General features: G+C 39.2%; 1 protein-coding gene across 1 annotated transcript in view; it reads left to right on the top strand.

The window, feature by feature from the left end:
* The window catches only part of BMP6 (bone morphogenetic protein 6), a 153,637-nt gene that overhangs the window by 111,575 nt on the left and 23,051 nt on the right, over positions 1 to 19,011 (top strand). Inside the window, exon 2 of the mRNA XM_046640006.1 lies at positions 6,103 to 6,295. Within this exon, the coding sequence (XP_046495962.1) occupies positions 6,103 to 6,295 (193 nt within the window). The remainder of the gene's footprint in view (positions 1 to 6,102; positions 6,296 to 19,011) is intronic.

Here is a 19,011-nt window from a genome sequence, read left to right as displayed (position 1 = left end):
GATGACATCATGAGGGTGGAGCCCCCACAATAGGATTAGCGTCCTTATAAGAAGAGAGAGTGACCCCGTGTGTGCATGCACCAAGGAAGGCTATACAAGGACATAAGCAGGAAGAGAGCTCTCACCAGCACCTGGCCCTGCTGGCACCCTGTTCTTGGACTTCCAGCCTCCAGAACTGTGAGAAGTAAATGTTTGTTGTTTGAGCCCCCCAGTCTGTGATATTTTTGTTATAGCAGCCTGAACTCGCTGAAGCAGACAAGGAAGCCCGTCTGCTAAGCTTTCTTATTAGGTGCAATGATTTGTAATGTGTCTCTCCCTCTTCTGTTATTTAATCTCAGCACTCCTGAACTAGACTCCTGTATAAGACTAAAAATGAGCATCCTTGCCTTCTTCCTGATTTTAAAGGAAGTGGTTCAGAGGTATTACCATTGAGAATGTTGTTAGCTGAGATTTTTTATGTAGACTCATTGTCAGGTTAACGGAGTTCTTTCTATTCCCAGTTTAGAAGAGACTTAAGAGACAGAACAGCCAAGGGGAGTGAGTGGACTTTGGCTCCTGATTCCAAAAAACTAAATGTAGAAAAAGACAGTTTTTGAGGTATTTGAGAAAATTCACTTATGGATTGGGTATTAGAGGACAATGAAGAATTGTTTTAACTTAGGTGTGATCATGCATTGTGACTGTATAAGAAAAATGCACTTTTTATTAGTTTTTAAAATTGCGGTTAAATATACATAACATAAAATTTACGACTTTTGCCATTTTAAAGTGTACAAGTTCTGTGGCATTAAGCACATTCACATTGTTGTGCAACCATCGCCACCGTCCGCCTCCAGAACTTTTTCATCTTCCCAGACTGAAACTCGATACCCACTAAACAGCAGCTCCTCATTCCTTCCTCCAGCCCCTGGCAACCTCCATCCTGCTTTCTGTCTCTATGAATTTGACTGCTCTGGATACTTCATATCAGTGGAATCATACAGTATTTGTCCTTTTGTGACTGGCTTATTTCACTTAGCATAACGTCCTCAAGGTTAGTCCATGATGTAGCATGTATCAGAAATTTCCTTCCTTTTTAGGCTACCTAATATTCTTTTGTATGTATTTACCACATTTTGTTTATCCATTCATCTGTCAACAGACACTTGGGTTGTTTCTGCCTTTTGGCTTTCCGAATAATGCTGCTGTGAACATGAGTGTACAAATCTCTGTTCAAGTCCTTGCTTTCAGTTCTTTTGGATACTCATACGTACCCAAAAGTGGAATTGCTGGATTGTATAGTAATTCCATGTTTTTCTCAATGGCTGTGCCATTTTACGTTCCCATTAGCAATGCACAAGGGTTCTACTTTCTTCGCATCCTTGTCAACACTTGGTAGAAAATGCCCATGTTTTTAGTAGATCTATGCAAGGTAAGGCTGAGGAAGGAGAAGAGTTTCTCGTCACCCATTCCCTGCAGAGCAGCCATGCCCCACCCATAGAACTTCAGCTCCTACCAGCTGACGGGCAGCGTGGCCGTCTGCCCAGGCTCCCTTCACTCTTAGCTTGATGGTGCCTGTATTTACCATGTGTGCCTGTAAAACTTCTATCATGACTCTGAAAAGAAAGACTTTCAGGGAAAAAAGAGAAACTAAACACTCTGTGATTTAGGGATCCACACATGTGTAGTAAAACTGTTCATTTTTAAAAGGCAAGGGAATGCTGGGCTCTATTTGTGATGGTAGGGACCTTTTGGGCAGAGGTGGGGATGGCATCAGGGAGAAATAGCACAGTGTTGGTCATGTTCCAGTTTTAAGCTGGGTGCTGATTTCCTTGGTGCTTTATTATTACGTCTCATTACCTCTGTTAATTACTTGTGTCCTTTTGTGTGTATAATATTACATACTTTACGTTTTAAATCTTAAACCAATAACTTTTATTCCTTAGGGCTGTGGTTCCTACATGTTGGCCAAAGGTCTGGTTCTGGTCTGAAATTTCCACTGCTATAGTCTGAGGCAAAAATAGAGAATAGAGTGAGTTTTATAAAGCTAAATTTATTCAAGATGAAATCATAGAGTTAAAAGGATGCAGTCTGTTGTCTTGTTTCTTCTACTCTCAGTAAAAATGGCAAACAGAAAAAATGGATGACCTTGTATAAGGTCACTACCATCAAAAAGATGTTTTCACTGGTCCTTGAAATAAAAAATTCTAGGAATTATTGCCCCAGAGAACACAGCACTGTGTTCAGTAGCCAAACACCAAGGCTGATGATACTCAATACAGTGATTTCACATACTGCCCTTTTCACAGAAAGCATCTCTCTAATTTAAAGAGCTAATTTAGAGGAAGCGTTAATTGGCCCTATCTAAAGACTCCTGAGTAAATTTTAATTACTCAGCAAAGACATACTCTAAGCTCAGAGGAGTTGGATTCTCAAATATCAGCCTATGATAGTCACGACTAACATTTATTGAGCATTTACTCTCCCATTGACTATTTTGTATAGGTTGTCTCACTTAATTTTCCGAAATGTTCTTTTTCCCGTTTAACTGACAACTGAAACTTTCACTAATATGTTGCTCAGTATCCATAAGTAAGAAAAAGGGGAGCTGGAATTAACAGTTTGGCAGTTTGACACTTCATCAACACTCTTAGCTACTGCTTAATTGTGTACCACATATGGCATTTCCATTTAAAAGCCAAGTGTTATGGGCTACAGAGTAGGTACTGAGCACTAAATTCAGAACTCAGCCCTCTCCCTTTCGTTACCTCTCATTTCTCGAACTGTCTGATATTTAAGGAGTCCAGAATCATAGAGCTTAAAGGGGGAATGCTAAGCTTGTTGGAAACATTGCTGTTTTACCATTGTGGTCTTCAAATGCTATTGCAGGCAGTGACCTAATTGTGCTCATTTCTTATACCCTTCTGAGACATTAGCAAATGCACTGTGTAAATTCAATCATAGGCAGAAGATTGAGGGAGAAAGGGGGAGTTCCAGCAAACTCCAGTGACTGGTGGCTGAGGTATCGTGGGGAGAATGGGGAAGGTGGTACAGCTCCAAGCTAAGAGGCATAAGGAGAGGTTGAGAAGACAATAGAGTGAAAAGTTTGGGTGAGAGAGCTTAAAAGGAGGTCCATAGTAATCAGAGACTCATGGGGCTGAGGGGACCGTGAATCTCCTCAGAGAAGGATAAAGGAAAAGCAGAGGGAAGTTCACAGTGCTTCAGGATAATGTTATCTTAGTAGAAGAGAAATGGGAAAATGCACATATAAGGCAATGAGTTCTAGTTCACACTGCAATAAAATGAAGACTGTGAACTATGCTTCTATTTTCTCATTTTTAGATTCTTTATCTCTCTTCACATCTATTTGTGAGCATTTGCCAGAATTCTTCCTTAGTCATACATATTGCCTTCTAGGATTTCAAAATCCTTATCCTTAAGAATCGCATGCAATTTCTCCCCTTCCTAGCAAGGTCAGACTTCCCTTCTTTCTTCTTCTTCCTCTCTCATTCTCTCCTGTCCTCCCTTCTCTTCTCATGTTAGTTGCCTATTACTGTGTAACAAATCAACCAAAACATCGTGGCTTAAAACAACAATGTACTATTATCTCTCACAGTTTTGAGAAATGATGAGGTTGAACCGAGCAGTTCTTGCTCAAGGTCTTTCATCCAATTGCAGTCAGGTGGTGGTTGGGGTTGGAGTCATCTAAAGTCTCCACTGGGTTGGATGTCCAAGATGGCGGGCGTCCTCATAACATGTCTGGTGCCTCAGATGGTTGGAGACTGATAGACTCTTCCTTCCCTCCCTTCCTCTCTCCCTCCCTCCATCTCTCTGTGCACCATACAGCTGCTCTACATGGTTAGCTTGGGTTTCCTCACAGCATGGAAGTTTCAGAGTAGTTGGACTTACGTGGTAGCCATATTTCCCCAGACAAACATTCCAAGAAACCTAAGTGGAAGGAAGTTCAAAGCTTATGATCTAGCCCCAGAAGTCACTCAGCACCACTGTTGCTGTATTTTATTGGTCCATAGATGGTCACAGAGCCAGCCCAGAGCCACCCCAGGGGAGGGGGACCAGTCAAGGGTGTGAATACAGGGAAGTGTGATTTATTGGGGGTGGTGCACCTCTCCAAAGAACTAGCGAACATGTTTCTCATTTATTGAAATTTCTGTCCCTTTCTGTGTTCCTTATAAGTGAAATATCTTGTTACTGTTGTATATCTTGCTTCACATCCATTTTTTTCCTAATTGTTTATGTTAAGAGCCATTGAAAGACTTCTTTGAAGAATTCTTATGTATTCCCTCAAATGAATCTTAAGAATATATTTGCATTTATTGATATTAAAATTTAAGCAACCCAAAGGCCCTATAGGAAAACTGTATGACTGTTTTTGAGAAAGTTTCTTTGGGAAATCAGATTTGATTCACTTTCTAACCACTGATGATAACGTATCAAACTTAAAAGGCAGATCAGTTTTAGGGAAAAGTGATACACCGTCATGTGTGGGTGTCCTTGGGTGAACTCCCCAACAATATTGCTTTTCATGCCTAGCCACTAATTAAAAAACCTGTTCTCCTGTTGGGACTGAACCATGGTTTACTTTCTGGTTGGACCTTTTTTTACTTTTATTCAGACTCGTACAAGCCACAGCTATTCTTTTTTAATCATCCCCCTCCCACAAAAAAGAGAGAACTTGAATCTAAAAGATGTGTTGCAGAGGCACATGGCAGTTTGAGAAATTCTGTATTGAAAACCTTGTGCCTATAGATGGCTTCCCTTTCCCGAGATTCTGCAAATGCCGTTGAAGTCTTAGGTTTTTGCAAAGAGTTACTGGCTTTTTTTTTTTTAAAGAAGCTAAATCTCCAAAGCTTTTCCCTGGTGATTATGGAGAACAACACATGTGAGAGAAAGTGGGCAGTTGGAGGTGGCAAATAATTTGACTTTTTTTTTTCTACCCACAAGCTCTGGGAAAACTCTGGCATAGAGGATTAATTTGCTCATGAGATTTCACTGCGGTTGCCATTAAGAAAAAACTAACAGGAACAGCAGGGGAGAAGCGTTTCCAAACTCTGGGGAAAAGAGTTAAGGATTTATGGTAGGAAGCAGAGCTCTCCTTTTTCTCTTTTACAACAATTCTGAGTTAAGCATCTGAGGTTGATATCATTTCTCTCACACAGGACTTTATATAGCTGTCTGAAAGCTGACTCTGAAAAATGATAATTAGCAGTTGTAGTTTCCATAATTTGTCTTCATGCAGGGAAAATATTCCATTAAAAAAAAAAGAAAACTTTTAGACTCAATCCTTTCCCAATTTTTTAAAAAAGCATTGGAAAATATCAAGTTGTACCATTGGTGATTTGCTTCCACATCTCTATTCTCATGCGTGGGTTCTACAGGCGGCTTCACAGTGCAGAAGGGCCCTTCCTTTCCTTGGTTTCCACCAGTTGAGGGAGGGTAATAGACTTTAGTGAGAGCAACATTTTCTAGAAGCTTTACTCTAAACCCCTCAATAAAAATTTCCACTGAACCGCAGGCAAAGTATGAGGACCCTTTGAGCTTTAGGCCCAGGCGAAATGCACTGCTTGCTCCCTCCCCTACCACCACAACCCATACCAACGGTCAGCTCAGGGCTACCCTTGGTCATGTCAACTGCTTGATGGTGAGAGATGAACCAGCCTGAGGGGGCACAGCAGCAGGAGGGAAAGGGGGCTGGGAGGGCGTGAGGGGGGCCAGGGTCACCAGACATGTTCTTATTCATGATTTCCTTAATTCTCACAACTTCCCTGGGAAGTCGTATTATTCCCGTGTTTGCCGATGAGGAAACCCCTGAAGCCCAGAGTTTAAATAACTTGCTTTCATGCAACTTAGTTAAACCAAGTATTTAAAGTATTTAAACCAAATAAAATCTAAGAATTTTGTTTAATCCTTGGGTAAAATGAGGGATTTTAATTCCAGCCTGTCTAACAGCCCAGCCAATGTTCTTTCCACCTCCTTATCCCTCTCATAAGCCATCGGTAACTGGTAATCCACATATGAATGAAAACGGGGAAACTTTCTTGAGGTGAGCCTGTGGCACTTAGTCAAGTAACAATAGTTGTCACTCTCTCTTGTTTAATCTTGTAGTGGAGTACGACAAGGAGTTCTCCCCTCGCCAGCGACACCACAAAGAGTTCAAGTTCAACTTATCCCAGATTCCTGAGGGTGAGGCGGTGACGGCTGCAGAATTCCGAATCTACAAGGACTGTGTTGTGGGGAGTTTTAAAAACCAAACTTTTCTTATCAGCATTTATCAAGTCTTACAGGAGCATCAGCACAGGTATGAAGGCTCAAGGAACCCCAAAGGGGGGGCTGGCCCCCATTTCTCACCCTGTCGTCATGTAACCCCGACTGTGTCTGTGGAAGGTGACTTGGAGGTCAGGGGCAGCCCATTAGCATTGTGAGGGGTGTGTTCTGAATGGTAGTGGTTAGCTGGCAGGAAGATTTCTTACTATTAAGTTGAAGATTTTCCAAATAGTTTTCTTCTCCTAAGCAAACCAGTGAACGGTGTTTACTAAGCATCCTTTGTGATCAGAGAACATGTGACTTATTGGGGATAAAATGTTGCCCACTTTCATTTAGTCCCTACTTTGAATGATGAGTGAAGGTGGCTAAAATAAATTCACATGTGAAAATTATATAAGGATGCTTACAAATGATGCCAATTCAAGTAAATAGAAGGTTATGTATTTGTGCGTATAATATATACATATGTATATGATATATTATGAGTAAGTGAGTGTGTCTCAAATATATTGTTTATCATTTGGATACAAGGGAGCAATAGATTTTTTTCCATGTCTGTATTATTCTTGTTTCCGAAATGAGGCCAGACTCTTTGGCCTCAATGAACTGCAATGAAGGATATTTGGGGGGCTGCCTAGAAATAAAGAAAAACTTCCATGGAATGACTTTTGGAGGATGGGAAAGGCTAAGGGCTGAAGCTATTACAGCAGTTAGTTCAAACCTATAGTGCACAGAAAAACAAGCCAATGACCTTGACTTTTGCTTAGTATTTAGGGGTCAGCTTAGTGAGAAAGCAGTGCCTGATGCACAGGAGATTAGCATTGCTGCCTAGTTCTCAGTGTGCATGAGGTAGACACGCAGCAGGTGATCTGACAGCCTGGCCATTATATGGTAGAGGTGGAGATAAAAATTAAAGGAAGAGAATGCAGAGGGGAAGGGAACCCCACATTTACAGACTCTGTAAGGGATTTGCCAGCTTTGGTTTTATAAACCAAGCCCAAATTCTTGCTTTTGGTCTTGGAAGTCTGTTGACTTCCCGAGAATGTCCAAAGGTCTAGGAATGACTTTGGTTTATTATGAGGTTATGGATCTGTGTGTGGGTCTGTCACAAATATGCACACTAAAGTAATAATGGACATTAACTTGCCCCATAAAAGGTTTATTTTAGTTTTGAGAACATTGCCAACATTTGGCCCTTGTGCATATTCAAGTCTATAATGAGGGAAATAAAGAAAGGACACCTGCCAGGCTTTGGGGACATGTCATGGTGTTGAACATACACACTGATGGTTGTATGTGAATTCTTAACTGGAATAGTTAAATAGTAAGTAAAACATAGTCATTGTGGTGTCTTTATAATGGACCAAAATTTTAGAATGAACAGGAAGTTTTCTGATGTCTGATTTTCACTCCTAAATAAAAGTATGTTCAATGACCTAACTGTTGAGGGCCTCTTTTGAAAAATAAATTATTCATTGCTAGATTTTCGTCTTTCAGTACTTCAGAGAGAATTGGTATTCAGTAGTTCTTTGGAACTGCTTTAGCCATTGATTTTTCAATCTGCCTAATTGTTCCATTATATTTCTCTGGCAGAAATACCCTACTGGTGCCTTTTTGGCTCAGAACTTTGTTTGGAATACATAGTTTTCACTGTCCTGCAGGAAAAGCTTTATAGCGAAAACATTAGATTGGGGGTTTTATGACTATGGAATATTTTAAAATTATTATTATTTTAAAAAGAGAGAGAGCTAGCAGACCATTTGTAAGGTTTATATTGAACTCTAGCCAAAAACAAACAGCTGCCTTGTGCTTAAGATGGTGGTGTCATACTTCCTCGAGGCCAGCGGTGTGTTTGGAAAACAAAATCCCAAACGGTCCCAGCCTTTGATGACTCTCTGTCAAAGCAGAGTTGTAATTTCTCTGCCTTCTAGGATGGGAATATTTGGCGATTGGATGTGTTTAATTTTGTGCGTAGGAAAAGGGACATACTGGGAAAACTGGGAGAATTTCATGCTTTTGAAGATTCCAGGTTGGCGAAGAGGAGATTTTCTTTTCTTATCGGTGGGCCAGGAGCCCAGGCCTCCTGCTGTCTCCTCGTGTTCTTCCAGAGGCCTCCAGATTTAACTGCAGGACTCCTTCTGGGAAAGGTTTGATCTCCCCATCTGTACCGTCTTGGGGTTTCTTGGCTGAAAATGATTCTCCAGGCTTGTGAAGAAACTTATTTGTCTAATCTGTGTTTAAGTGAAATTTGTAGTATTTGATGGATTAACTTAATTTAACAAATGTTTGTGTTGCAAAATAGTTGGCCTTCTTGAAAAAGAAAAAAAAAAAAGGCAGGTTTTTCACTGCTGAGTCATACTCTCAGCTGAGGCAGAAGAAGTTATGTTTTGGGCCTCCTGATGTAAAAGGCAGCTAGGAAGCCTGATCCAGGGAGGGTCAGAAAAGATTCCTGGGAGATAGGCCATGCTGGGAACGCTGCAGAAACATATTCCTCTGACTAATAAGGGATTATTGGACCAGGTAAGTTCAAAAAAGTGACTGCTTGAGTAGACGGTGCTTTGAGTAAGAACAGGGAAACTTTTGATACTTTATTCAAAACCTGAGAATAAGCCATGAGATAGAACCTAAGTCCTGAGAGGATCTGGAGCAGCCCACAGAGCAGAACGGGACCCGCAACGCGACAGCATGCACAGTTAATGCAGAGCAGCCAGGACGCTGCGCTTGTTTTTAGATTTACTTTATGGTATGCTGTGGAGTTTACATTTTACGATGAGTTTGGTGTTAATATCTGGTATTATAAATCATTATGTTTTTATGATGACACTAGTAAAAACTGACATTTATATGGTACTAGAGTTTGGAAAAGACCTTCTCAGATATCCCCTCGTTAGGATTCAACCATGACCACATCAGATAAGCAGGACAGGCATGTTATCTTTTAGAGAATGAAACGTGGCACTTGGGAATTTTGCCAAGTCCAAATTATGCCTAAACTGTTGACTTCTGCATTTTCCCAAAAGTCACCCCGATAACATGGAGGCAGTCCCGAGATAAAGGTGAAGTGCCAGAGAGAGGTAAGCAGTCTCCTTCTGGCCTGCCCACATCTCCATCTCCTGGGCCTTGATGCCAGCATCCCCAGGATGCTTCTGTTTGGATGGCAAATGAAACGGCTCTGCTGGGGGTGAAAATTGTCAGTTAGAATTCAGGCCCTGGTACTTTGACTGTCAAGGCCTTCCTGCAGAAAAACTTTGCAAACCTTTGTTGATCTATAATTCATCAACCATCGATCTATTAGCAGATATTCTAAAGGAAAGGTGTGGAGGGGAAGAAAGACTAGAATAAATTTATACAAATGTATTTGTACTTATTCACAGAATTATACATTTGTCCATTTACTTTACCGTTTTCTTCTGCATGTCATATACACTAAGCTGTGTTTGTACTTGGAGTGGAAAGGATGCTCTGAAAAACTTCCGACCTTTCGTGTTCGTGGATAGTAGTGTGATGGTAGCGTGTTGCTTTTCACAACTTGTACACAGGATCTTTATTTCTAAAGGACTGTTAGATTAATAGTTCAGTTTTGGGCTTTAAAGAATATCATGTTCATCTACATTTCTTGTTTGGTTGAAGACATACTTTTTCTGGTCTTAATTGAATTTTGTATACGTAGAAGTCATCTCTTGAAAGCCAGCCAGAAATTTTAACAGACATGTTCAGTGTCTGCAAGGTGGTCCCGTTTGTACATGAATTGGCCACTCTTGCCTCCACTAGTTTTGAAATTCCCTGTTCTCCTTTGTATGTTTTGGCAACTGCCTTGCTCGGCAGTGATAGTCGATCTTCTGTGTATATGATAACTTCGCTTTTCCGTGTTCTATCATGGTGCAATCTTTTGCAAAACATTTAAAGTGAGAATTAATTACCAGATTTAAAATTCACTTCTTCCTGGTATGAGCAGTATCACAACTCCTCTGTTGGCAAACAGGTAAAGAATTTTTTATTTGTGTTTTTTTTAAGTTGGGTTCATATGTTTCATCCTGACTCCAGAATCCTTGGGATGTGGAGAAATGCACCTTTGAATCAAGGAAACAAGGCAATGCTGTTTTAGAGTTGGTTTTCGAAACTGAGAAAGATTTCCTCAGGCCAGCCCGGAAGCCATGCCAGTGGAGTCCCCAGGAACAATCCCAGACTGAGTTATCGCTTAAACTAAATTTTTGACAAAATTCATCAATTCTGACCTACTTTACGAGTAGAGTATAATTGTCCCAGGAGAGAAAATAACTGTCAAAGGGTAAAAACATGTTTTTCCAGAATTTTTGGTCTGATATTCCTCTCTGAACCATTCACAGAGATAGGAAACACAGGAATAAGTCGGGGAAGGGGAATGGCGATGAGTTCAGGTTCAACACGTTTGAGTCGTGGAAGGGGTGCCCAAGAGGCTGCAGGACAGGGAGGAGTTGAGCTCAGCAGAACGAGCTACACTACAGTACTAGGTATTTGAGATCATCTGTGAGCTGAAGTAGATGATAGCCCAGCTGTGTAAGAAGAGAAAAATCTAATTGATCCAGTACGTTTATTGAAAATACTCTCCTTTTTCAATGCCGTTTATTGGGATATTTGTCATAAGTCAGGTCATCATATATGTGTGGGTCTGTTTCTGAGGTCTTTATTCTGTTTCATTGGTTAATTTTTCTCTTCTTCCACCAATTCTATACTCTTAATTCTTTTAGTTTTATAGGAAGCCTTGATATCCAGAATATAAGTTCTCCAAATTTGTTCTTTGAGACTTTCTTGGCTATTTATGGCCCCTTTGAATTCCCATATAAATTGTAAAATTGGCGTTTCAATGTCCATGAAAGAAATTTGCCGGGCTTCTGATTGGAATTGCATTAAATCTAGAAATCAATTTGGGAAGAATTGACTCTTACCAATATTGAGTGTTCCAATCCAGGAATATGATATTTATCTAGGCTTTCTTTAATTTCTCTCAATATTATCTCGTAGTTTTGTATGTCTTGAATATTTTTATTAGAATTATTCCTAACATTGAAATTTTTGATGCTATTGTAAATGGTATTGTTAGCTTTAAAAAATCTCAGTGTCTAGTTGTTTTTTGCCTACATATAGAAATACAATTGATTTGTCTATGTTGATCTTTTATCCAGGAATCTTGCAAATTCACATATTCTGATAATTATTTTGTGCAGTGTCTTGGAATTTCTATAAATATAATCATGTCATCTATAAATATCAGTCATTTCTTCCTTTGTAATTCTTATGTTTTTTGTTTCTTTTTCCTTCTTTTTTCTTTTTTTTAATTGCAGTAACATTGGTTTATAACATTATATAAATTTCAGGTGTACGTTGTTATATTTCGATTCTGTGTAGATTACATCACGTTCACCATGCAAAGACCAATTACACCTCTTTCACCCTCCTCCTCCCACTTCCCCTCTGGTAATCACCAATCCAATCTCTGTTTTTATGTGTTTGTATGTCATTTTTATCTTCTACTTATGAGTGAGATCATATGGTATTTGACTTTCTTCCTCTGACTTATTTCACTCAGCATAATACCCTCAGGGTCCATCCACATTGTTACAAATGGCCAGGTTTCATCATTTCTTATGACTGAGAAGTATTCCATTGTGTATACATACCACATCTTCTTTATCCAATTGTCCCTTGATGGACACCTCGGTTGCTTCCAAGTCTTGGCTATTGTGAATAATGCTGCAATGAACATAGGGGTGCATGTATCTCTATGCATTTGTGTTTTTAAGTTCTTTGGATAAATACCCAACGGCGGAATAGCCGGATCATATGGTAGATATATTCTTAATTTTTGAGGACTCTCCATACTGTTTTCCGTAGTGGCTGCACCAGCTTGCACTCCCACCAGCAGTGTACAAGGGTTCCCTTCTCTCCACATCCTCGCCAACATTTGTTGTTTCCTGTCTTGTTAATTATAGCCATTCTGACCAGAGTGAAGTGATACCTCATTGTACTTTTGATTTGCATTTCCCTGCTAGCTAATGATGTTGAGCATCTTTTCATATGCCTGTCGGCCATCCGTATATCTTCTTTGGAGAAATCTCTGTTCAGATCTTCTGCTCATTTTTTAATTGGGCTGTTAGTTTTTTTGTTGTTGAGATGTATGAGTTCTTTGTATATTTTGGATATTAACCCCTTATCAGATATGTGGTTTGCAAATATCCTTTCTCAATTGTTAGGTTGTCTTTTCATTTTGTTGATGGTTTTCTTTGCTGTGCAGAGCTTTTTAGTTTGATGTAGTCCCATTTGTTTATTTTTTTCTGTTGTTTCCTTTGCCCAGTCGGACATGGTACTTGAAAATATGCTGCTAAGAGCCGTGTCAAGGAGTGTACTGCCTATGTTTTCTTCTAGAAGTTTCATGGTTTCGGGTCTTACATTCAAGTCTTTAATCCATTTTGAGTTGATTTTTGTGCATGGTGTGAGGGAATGGTCTACTTTCATTCTTTTGCATGTGGCTGTCCAGTTTTCCCAACACCGTTTATTGAAGAGACTTTCTTTTCTCCATTGTATGTTCTTGGCTCCCTTGTCGACTATTAGCTGTCCATAAATGTGTGGGTTTGTTTCTAGCTCTTGATTCTGTTCCATTGATCTGTGTGTCTGTTTTTGTGCCAGTACCATGCTGTTTTGGTTACTGTAGCTTTGTAGTATATTTTGAAATCAGGGAGTGTGACAGCTCCAGCTTTGTTCTTTTTTCTCAGGATTCCTTTGGTTATTTGGGGTCTTTTCTTATTACATATAAATTTTAGGATTCTTTCTTCTATTTCTGTGAAAAATGTTGTTGGAACTTTGATAGGGATTGCGTAGAATCTATAGATTGCTTTAGGAAGTATGGACATTTTAACTATGTTTAATTCTTCCTATCCAAGAGCACAGAATATCTTTCCATTTCTTTGTGTCTTCAATTCCTTTCAATAATGTTTTATAGTTTTCAGTGTACAGATCTTTCACCTTTTGGTTGAATTTATTCCTAGTATTTTATTCTTTTTGTTGCAGTTATAAATGGGATTGTATTCTTAATTTCTCTTTCTGCTACTTTGTTGTTAGTGTATAGAAATGCAAATGATTTTTGTATGTTGATTTTGTATCTTGCTACCTGACTGTATTCATTTATCATTTCTAGAAAATTTTTAGTGGATTCTTTAATGTTTTATATGTATAAACTCATGTCATCTGTAAATAGTGACAGTTTCACTTTTTCCAATTTGGATCCCTTTTATTTCTTTTTCTTGCCTGATTGCTCTGGCTAAGACTTCCAATGCTATGTTAAATAAGAGTGGTAAAAGTGGGCATCCTTGTCTGGTTCCTGTTCTTAGAGGGATAGCTTTCAGTTTTTCTCTATCAAGAATGGTATTAGCTGTGGGTTTGTCATATAAGGCCTTTATTATGTTGATGTTCTTTCCTTCTGTACCCATTTTATTCAGAGTTTTATCATAAATGGATACTGTATCTTGTCAAATGCTTTCTCTGATCTGTTGAGATGATGATGTGATTTTTATTCTCATTTTGTTAATGTGGTATATCATGTTGATTGATTTGTGGGTGTTGAACCATGCCTGCATCCCTGGAATAAATCCCACTTGATCACGGTGTGTGACCTTTTTAATGTATTGTTGTATTTGATTTACTAGTATTTTGTTGAGGATTTTTGCATCAAAGTTCATCAGTGATATTGGCCTGTAATTTTCTTTTTTTGTGTTGTCCTTGTCTGGTTTTGGTATTAGGGTATTGTTGGTTCGTAGAATGAGTTAGGAACCTTCTCCTCCGCTTCAATTTTTTGGAAGACTTTGAGAAGGATGGGTATTAAGTCTTCTTTGAATGTTTGGTAGAATTCACCAGGGAAGCCATCTGGTCCTGGACTTTTATCTTTTGGGAGGTTTTTGATTTCTGTTTCGATCTCCTTAGTGGTGATCGGTCTATTCAAATTTTCTTCTTCTTCCTGGTCTAGTTTTGGAAGGTTGTATGTTTCTAAGAATTTATCCATTTCTTCTAGATTATCCAATTTGTTGGTATATAGCTTTTTGTAATATTCTCTTATTGTCTTTTGTATTTCTGAGGTGTCCATTGTAATTTTTCCTCTTTCATTTCTGATTTTATTTATTTGAGCCTTCTCTCCTTTTTTCTTGGTGAGTCTAGCAAAAGGTTTGTCCATTTTGTTTTAGCCTTTCAAAGAGCCAGCTCTTCATTTCATTGATTTGTTGTATTGTTTTTTTAATCTCTATTTCATTCATTTCTGTTCTGGTTTTTATTATTTCCCTCCTTCTACTGATTTTGGGCTTTGTTCTTCTTTTCCACTTCCTTTAGGTGCACTGTTAGACTGTTTGAGATTTTTCTTGTTTGTTGAGGTAGGCTTGTATTGCTATAAACTTCCCTCTTAGAACCACTTTTGCTGTGTCCCATGGATTTTGGCATGTTGTATTTTCATTTTCATTTGTCTCCAGGTATTTTTTGATTTCTTCTTAGATCTATTCATTGACACAATTGTTGTTCAGTAGCATTTTGTTTAATCTCCACATATCTGTGGCTTTTCTGATTTTCTTCCTGTAGTTGATTTCTAGTTTCATATCTTTGTGGTCAGAAAAGATGCTTCATATTATTTCAGTCTTCTTAAATTTATTGAGACTTGTCTTGTGGCCTAATATGTGATCAGTCCTGAAGAATGTTCCGTGTGCATTTGAAAATAATGTATATTCTGCAGTTTTTAGGTGGAATGTTCTGTATATATATACTGAGTCCATCTCATCTAATGTGTCATTTCAGGCCAGTGTTTCCTTGTTGATCTTCTGTTTGGATGATCTATCCATTGGTGTAAGTGGAGTATTAAAGTCCCCTACTATATTTATCCTTTTATGTCTGTTAATAATTGCTTTATATATTTAGGTGCTCCTATGTTGAATGCATAGATATTTACAAGTGTTATATCCTCTTGTTGGATTGTTCCCTTTATCATTATGTATTGCTCTTCTTTGTGTCTTGTTACAGTTTTTGTTTTAAAATCTATTTTGTCTGATATAAGTATTGCCACCCCAGCTTTCTTTTCTTTGCCATTTGCATGGAGTATCTTTTTCCATCCCTTCACTATCAGTTTGTGAGTGTCTTTAGGTCTGAAGTGTGTCTCTTGTGTGCAGCATATATATGGGTCTTGTTTTTTTATCCACTCAGCCACCCTATGTCTTTTGATTGGAGCATTTAGTCCATCGACATTTAAAGTAGCTATTGATAAATATGTACTTATTGCCATTTTCTTACTTTTTTCTGAGTGTTTTAGTAGTTATTCTCTGTTCCTTTCTTCTTCTCTTGCTCTCTTCTCTTTTGTGGTTTGATGTCTTTCTTTAGTATTATGTTTGGGTTCCTTTCTCTTAATTATTTGTGTATTTATTATTGATTTCTGGTTTGTGATTACCATGAGGTTCATATATAGTAACCTACATGTATAGCAATCTATATTGAGTTGATGGTCTCTTTAGTTTGACCTCTTCCTAAAGCTCTACTCTTTTACTCCCCCTTTCCCACATTTTATGTTTTTGAAGTCATATCTAACCTTTTATTTTGTGTGTGTGTATCCATTACCCTCTTATCATTGAAATAAGTAATTTTAGTACTTTTGTCTTTTGACCTTCATGTTATCTTCATAGGTGGTTGATCTGCTACCTTTACTGTATTTTTGCCTTTACCAGTGATTTTATTGCCTTTTTTTGGTGATAATTTTCTTATTCCTATTTGTCTTCTCTTTCCCACTTAAATACGTCCCTTTAGATTTCTTGTAAAACTGGTTTCTTGGTGATAAACTCCTTTAGTTTTTGCTTATCTGGGAAACTCTTTCTTTCTCCTTCCATTCTGAATGATAACCTTGCTGGGTAGAGTAGAGTATTCTTGGCTGTAGGTTTTTTCCTTTCAGCACTTTAAATATATCATGGCATTCCCTTCTAGTCTGTAAGCTTTCTGCCAAGAAGTCAGCTGATAGCCTTATGGGGTTTCCTTTGTATGTCACTTGTTGCCTTTCTCTTGCAGCTTTTAGGATTCTCTCTTTGTCTTTAATTTTGGACATTTTAATTACAATGTATCTTGGTGTGGGCCTCTTTGGGTTTATTTTGTTTGGTGTTCTCTATGCTTCCTGTACCTGGATGTCTGTTTCCTTTCTTAGGTTAGGAAAGTTTTCAGCTATTATTTCTTCAAATAGATTCTCTGCCCCTTTGTCTCTCTCTTCTCCATCTGGGACACCTATAATATGAATGTTAGTGTACTTGGTGGTTGTCCCAGAGTTCCCTTAGACTGTTCTCATTCTTTTTAATTCTTTTTTCTTTTATCTGTTCTGCTTGGGTGACTTCCTCTAGTATTTTATCTAGCTCGCTGGTCCATTCTTCTGTATTATGTACTCTGCTATTGAGTCCTTCTAGTGAATTTTTCATTTCCAATATTATATTCTTCATTTCTGATTGGTTCTTTTTTATATTTTCTAATTCTTTGTTGATGTTCTCACTGTATTCATCCATTCTTCTCCCAAGATCAGTGAGCATCCTTAAGAATTTTTTTTGAACTATTTTGCAGGTAGATTGTTTATTTCTGTTTCATTTAGTTCTTTTTCTGGGGTTTTGTCCTGTTCCCTTGCTTGGAACGTATTCCTTTGCCTCCTCCTCATTTTGTCTCTTTCTCTGTGCTTATATCTGTGTATTAGGTAGGTCAGCTATGTCTCCTGATCTTAGAGAAGTAGCCTTATGTAAGAGATGCCTTATGAGGCTGGGCAGTGTGCTTCCCTCTTGTCACCAGTTCCAAATGTTCCAGGAATGTCCCCTGTGTGGGCTACATGTGTCCTTGTGTTGTGGCAGGGTTGCTCTTGCTGCAGGTGCCCAGGGAGTTTAGGCCATCTCCCTGGCTGGCTGGTTGTAAAGCTCAGCTGTGTGTGGCTGCCTTGGACCCTTTAGTCACTTTATTGGGTTTGGGGAGCCCCAGCACAGTTGGCAGCAAGATCTAATAGCACATTCCTGTTGCTGTTTTTCTGTAAAGTGAGTAGGCCTCCAGCGTGCCTTGTTGCTAGGTTTGGGCTTACAATTGCTGAAGGTCAGCTCTCAGGATTGCAGCTGAGTGGGGCTAGCCCCAGGCACAGGAGCACCCAATTGTTTCAGGCTTTGGAAGGCAGGGCCAATCCTGTATGTGGCTGTTTGAGAAGCACAGATCTTCTGCCACTGATAAGCAGGTCCACACACACCATCAACACAGTCCTGGCCCGTGCACACATCCTAACCCCCTGAATCAGACCCAGTCACCCCACTACAGAGGTCCCCACATGCTCCACCTGCTTCTCACGCATGCCCCCCCCCCCCCCCCCCCCCCAGACAGAGGTGGATTCATCTGCCTGCCTGTAGAGGATCAAGACACCCAGTCTATGCAGGCTGACAAGTTGCCTGAGGGCTTGCTGTCAAGTGGGACCAGTCCCTAGGGTGGGCTGCCTCCCCTGGCTGAGCTGGATTAAATCAGTGCTCTAGTGGGCAGAGCAGCCTCTGGGCCAACAGGCCAGGGGAAGAACTCCAGTGGTGTCTGCCAGCATGCCTGTACTCAGTCACAATAATGGCTGCTGCCAGTGTCTCTGTCCCTGGAGAGTCACCTCTTACTGAGATGCACCCAGAGCCTATCAGGTGAGTCTCTTTTCACCAAAGGACTGTGCACCTTTCTTTCTGGTGATTTTAGGTTGCTTTCTGAAATGGGTGAATTTGTGCATGGGCCCTTTAAGAACTGGCTTTTTATCACTTATATCCAATAGCTTTTCTAGGGTTATGCTATGTTGAAGTTAATAACCAGCAAAGCCAGATATTATGACACTCGTCTCAGTTGTACTGAGTCTGAAGGATGCTTATAGTGGTAAGGCTCCCCTGCTCAGATCCCCTACTCCTCCAGGGAAGGCTGCATACCTTGCGATTTCTCCCAGCCAGCTGTGGAACTCTGCAGCTCGCAAAGATGGCTTTTTTCTCTCCAGAAGGAATTTATGCCTCTTCCACCTCAATCAGGACTGTCCCTTGTTGTAGGGGTTCTTTTTATCCAGTTTTAAGTTCTCTCTCAGGGGTAATTGTTCCAAGAGTAGTTATAACTTGGTTGTGTTCATGGGAGGAGGTGAGTTCAGAGTCCACCTATGGCACCATCTTGACACCAATCTCTTCTTGTTTTCTTGTGCTGGCTGGACATCCAGTACAATGGTGAATTCCATTCAGATTTCTAACCTCAAATTGGAAATCTCTGTCAGATTACTAATTGAAGGAGGGAAAGATTTAATATTTCACTATTAAATATGATGTTTGCTATAAGTGTTTTTGTAGATACTCTTTATTAGATTAAGGAAATTCTCCTCTATTCCTAGTTTACTGAGTTTTGAAAATTAGAAATTGGTGTGGAATTTTATCAATTTTTTTCCAATTTGGGGGCATGATTATATGATTTTTCTCCTTTATAGTGTTATTAATGCAATATACTACATTAACTCATTTTCTAATGTTAAACCAACTTCACATCCCTGGAACATGCCCAACTTGTGATTTATTATCCTTTTTATATAAGGCTAGATTCAAAGATCCTGTCTAATAACTTTATTATCTGAATCATCTATGGTTCTATTTCCATTATCTGTTTGTTCTCTTGATCTTCCCTCATTTGGTTTTATTTCCTGGCATGTCTGATAATTTTTTTTAATTAAATACTGGAAATTATGAAAAA

The sequence above is a fragment of the Equus quagga genome, chromosome 15 (assembly GCF_021613505.1).
Source record: "Equus quagga isolate Etosha38 chromosome 15, UCLA_HA_Equagga_1.0, whole genome shotgun sequence".
In the NCBI taxonomy this organism is placed as follows: Eukaryota; Metazoa; Chordata; class Mammalia; order Perissodactyla; family Equidae; genus Equus; species Equus quagga.
The sequence above is the reverse complement of the archived record's forward strand: the minus strand, read 5'-3'. Positions and strand labels throughout refer to the sequence as shown.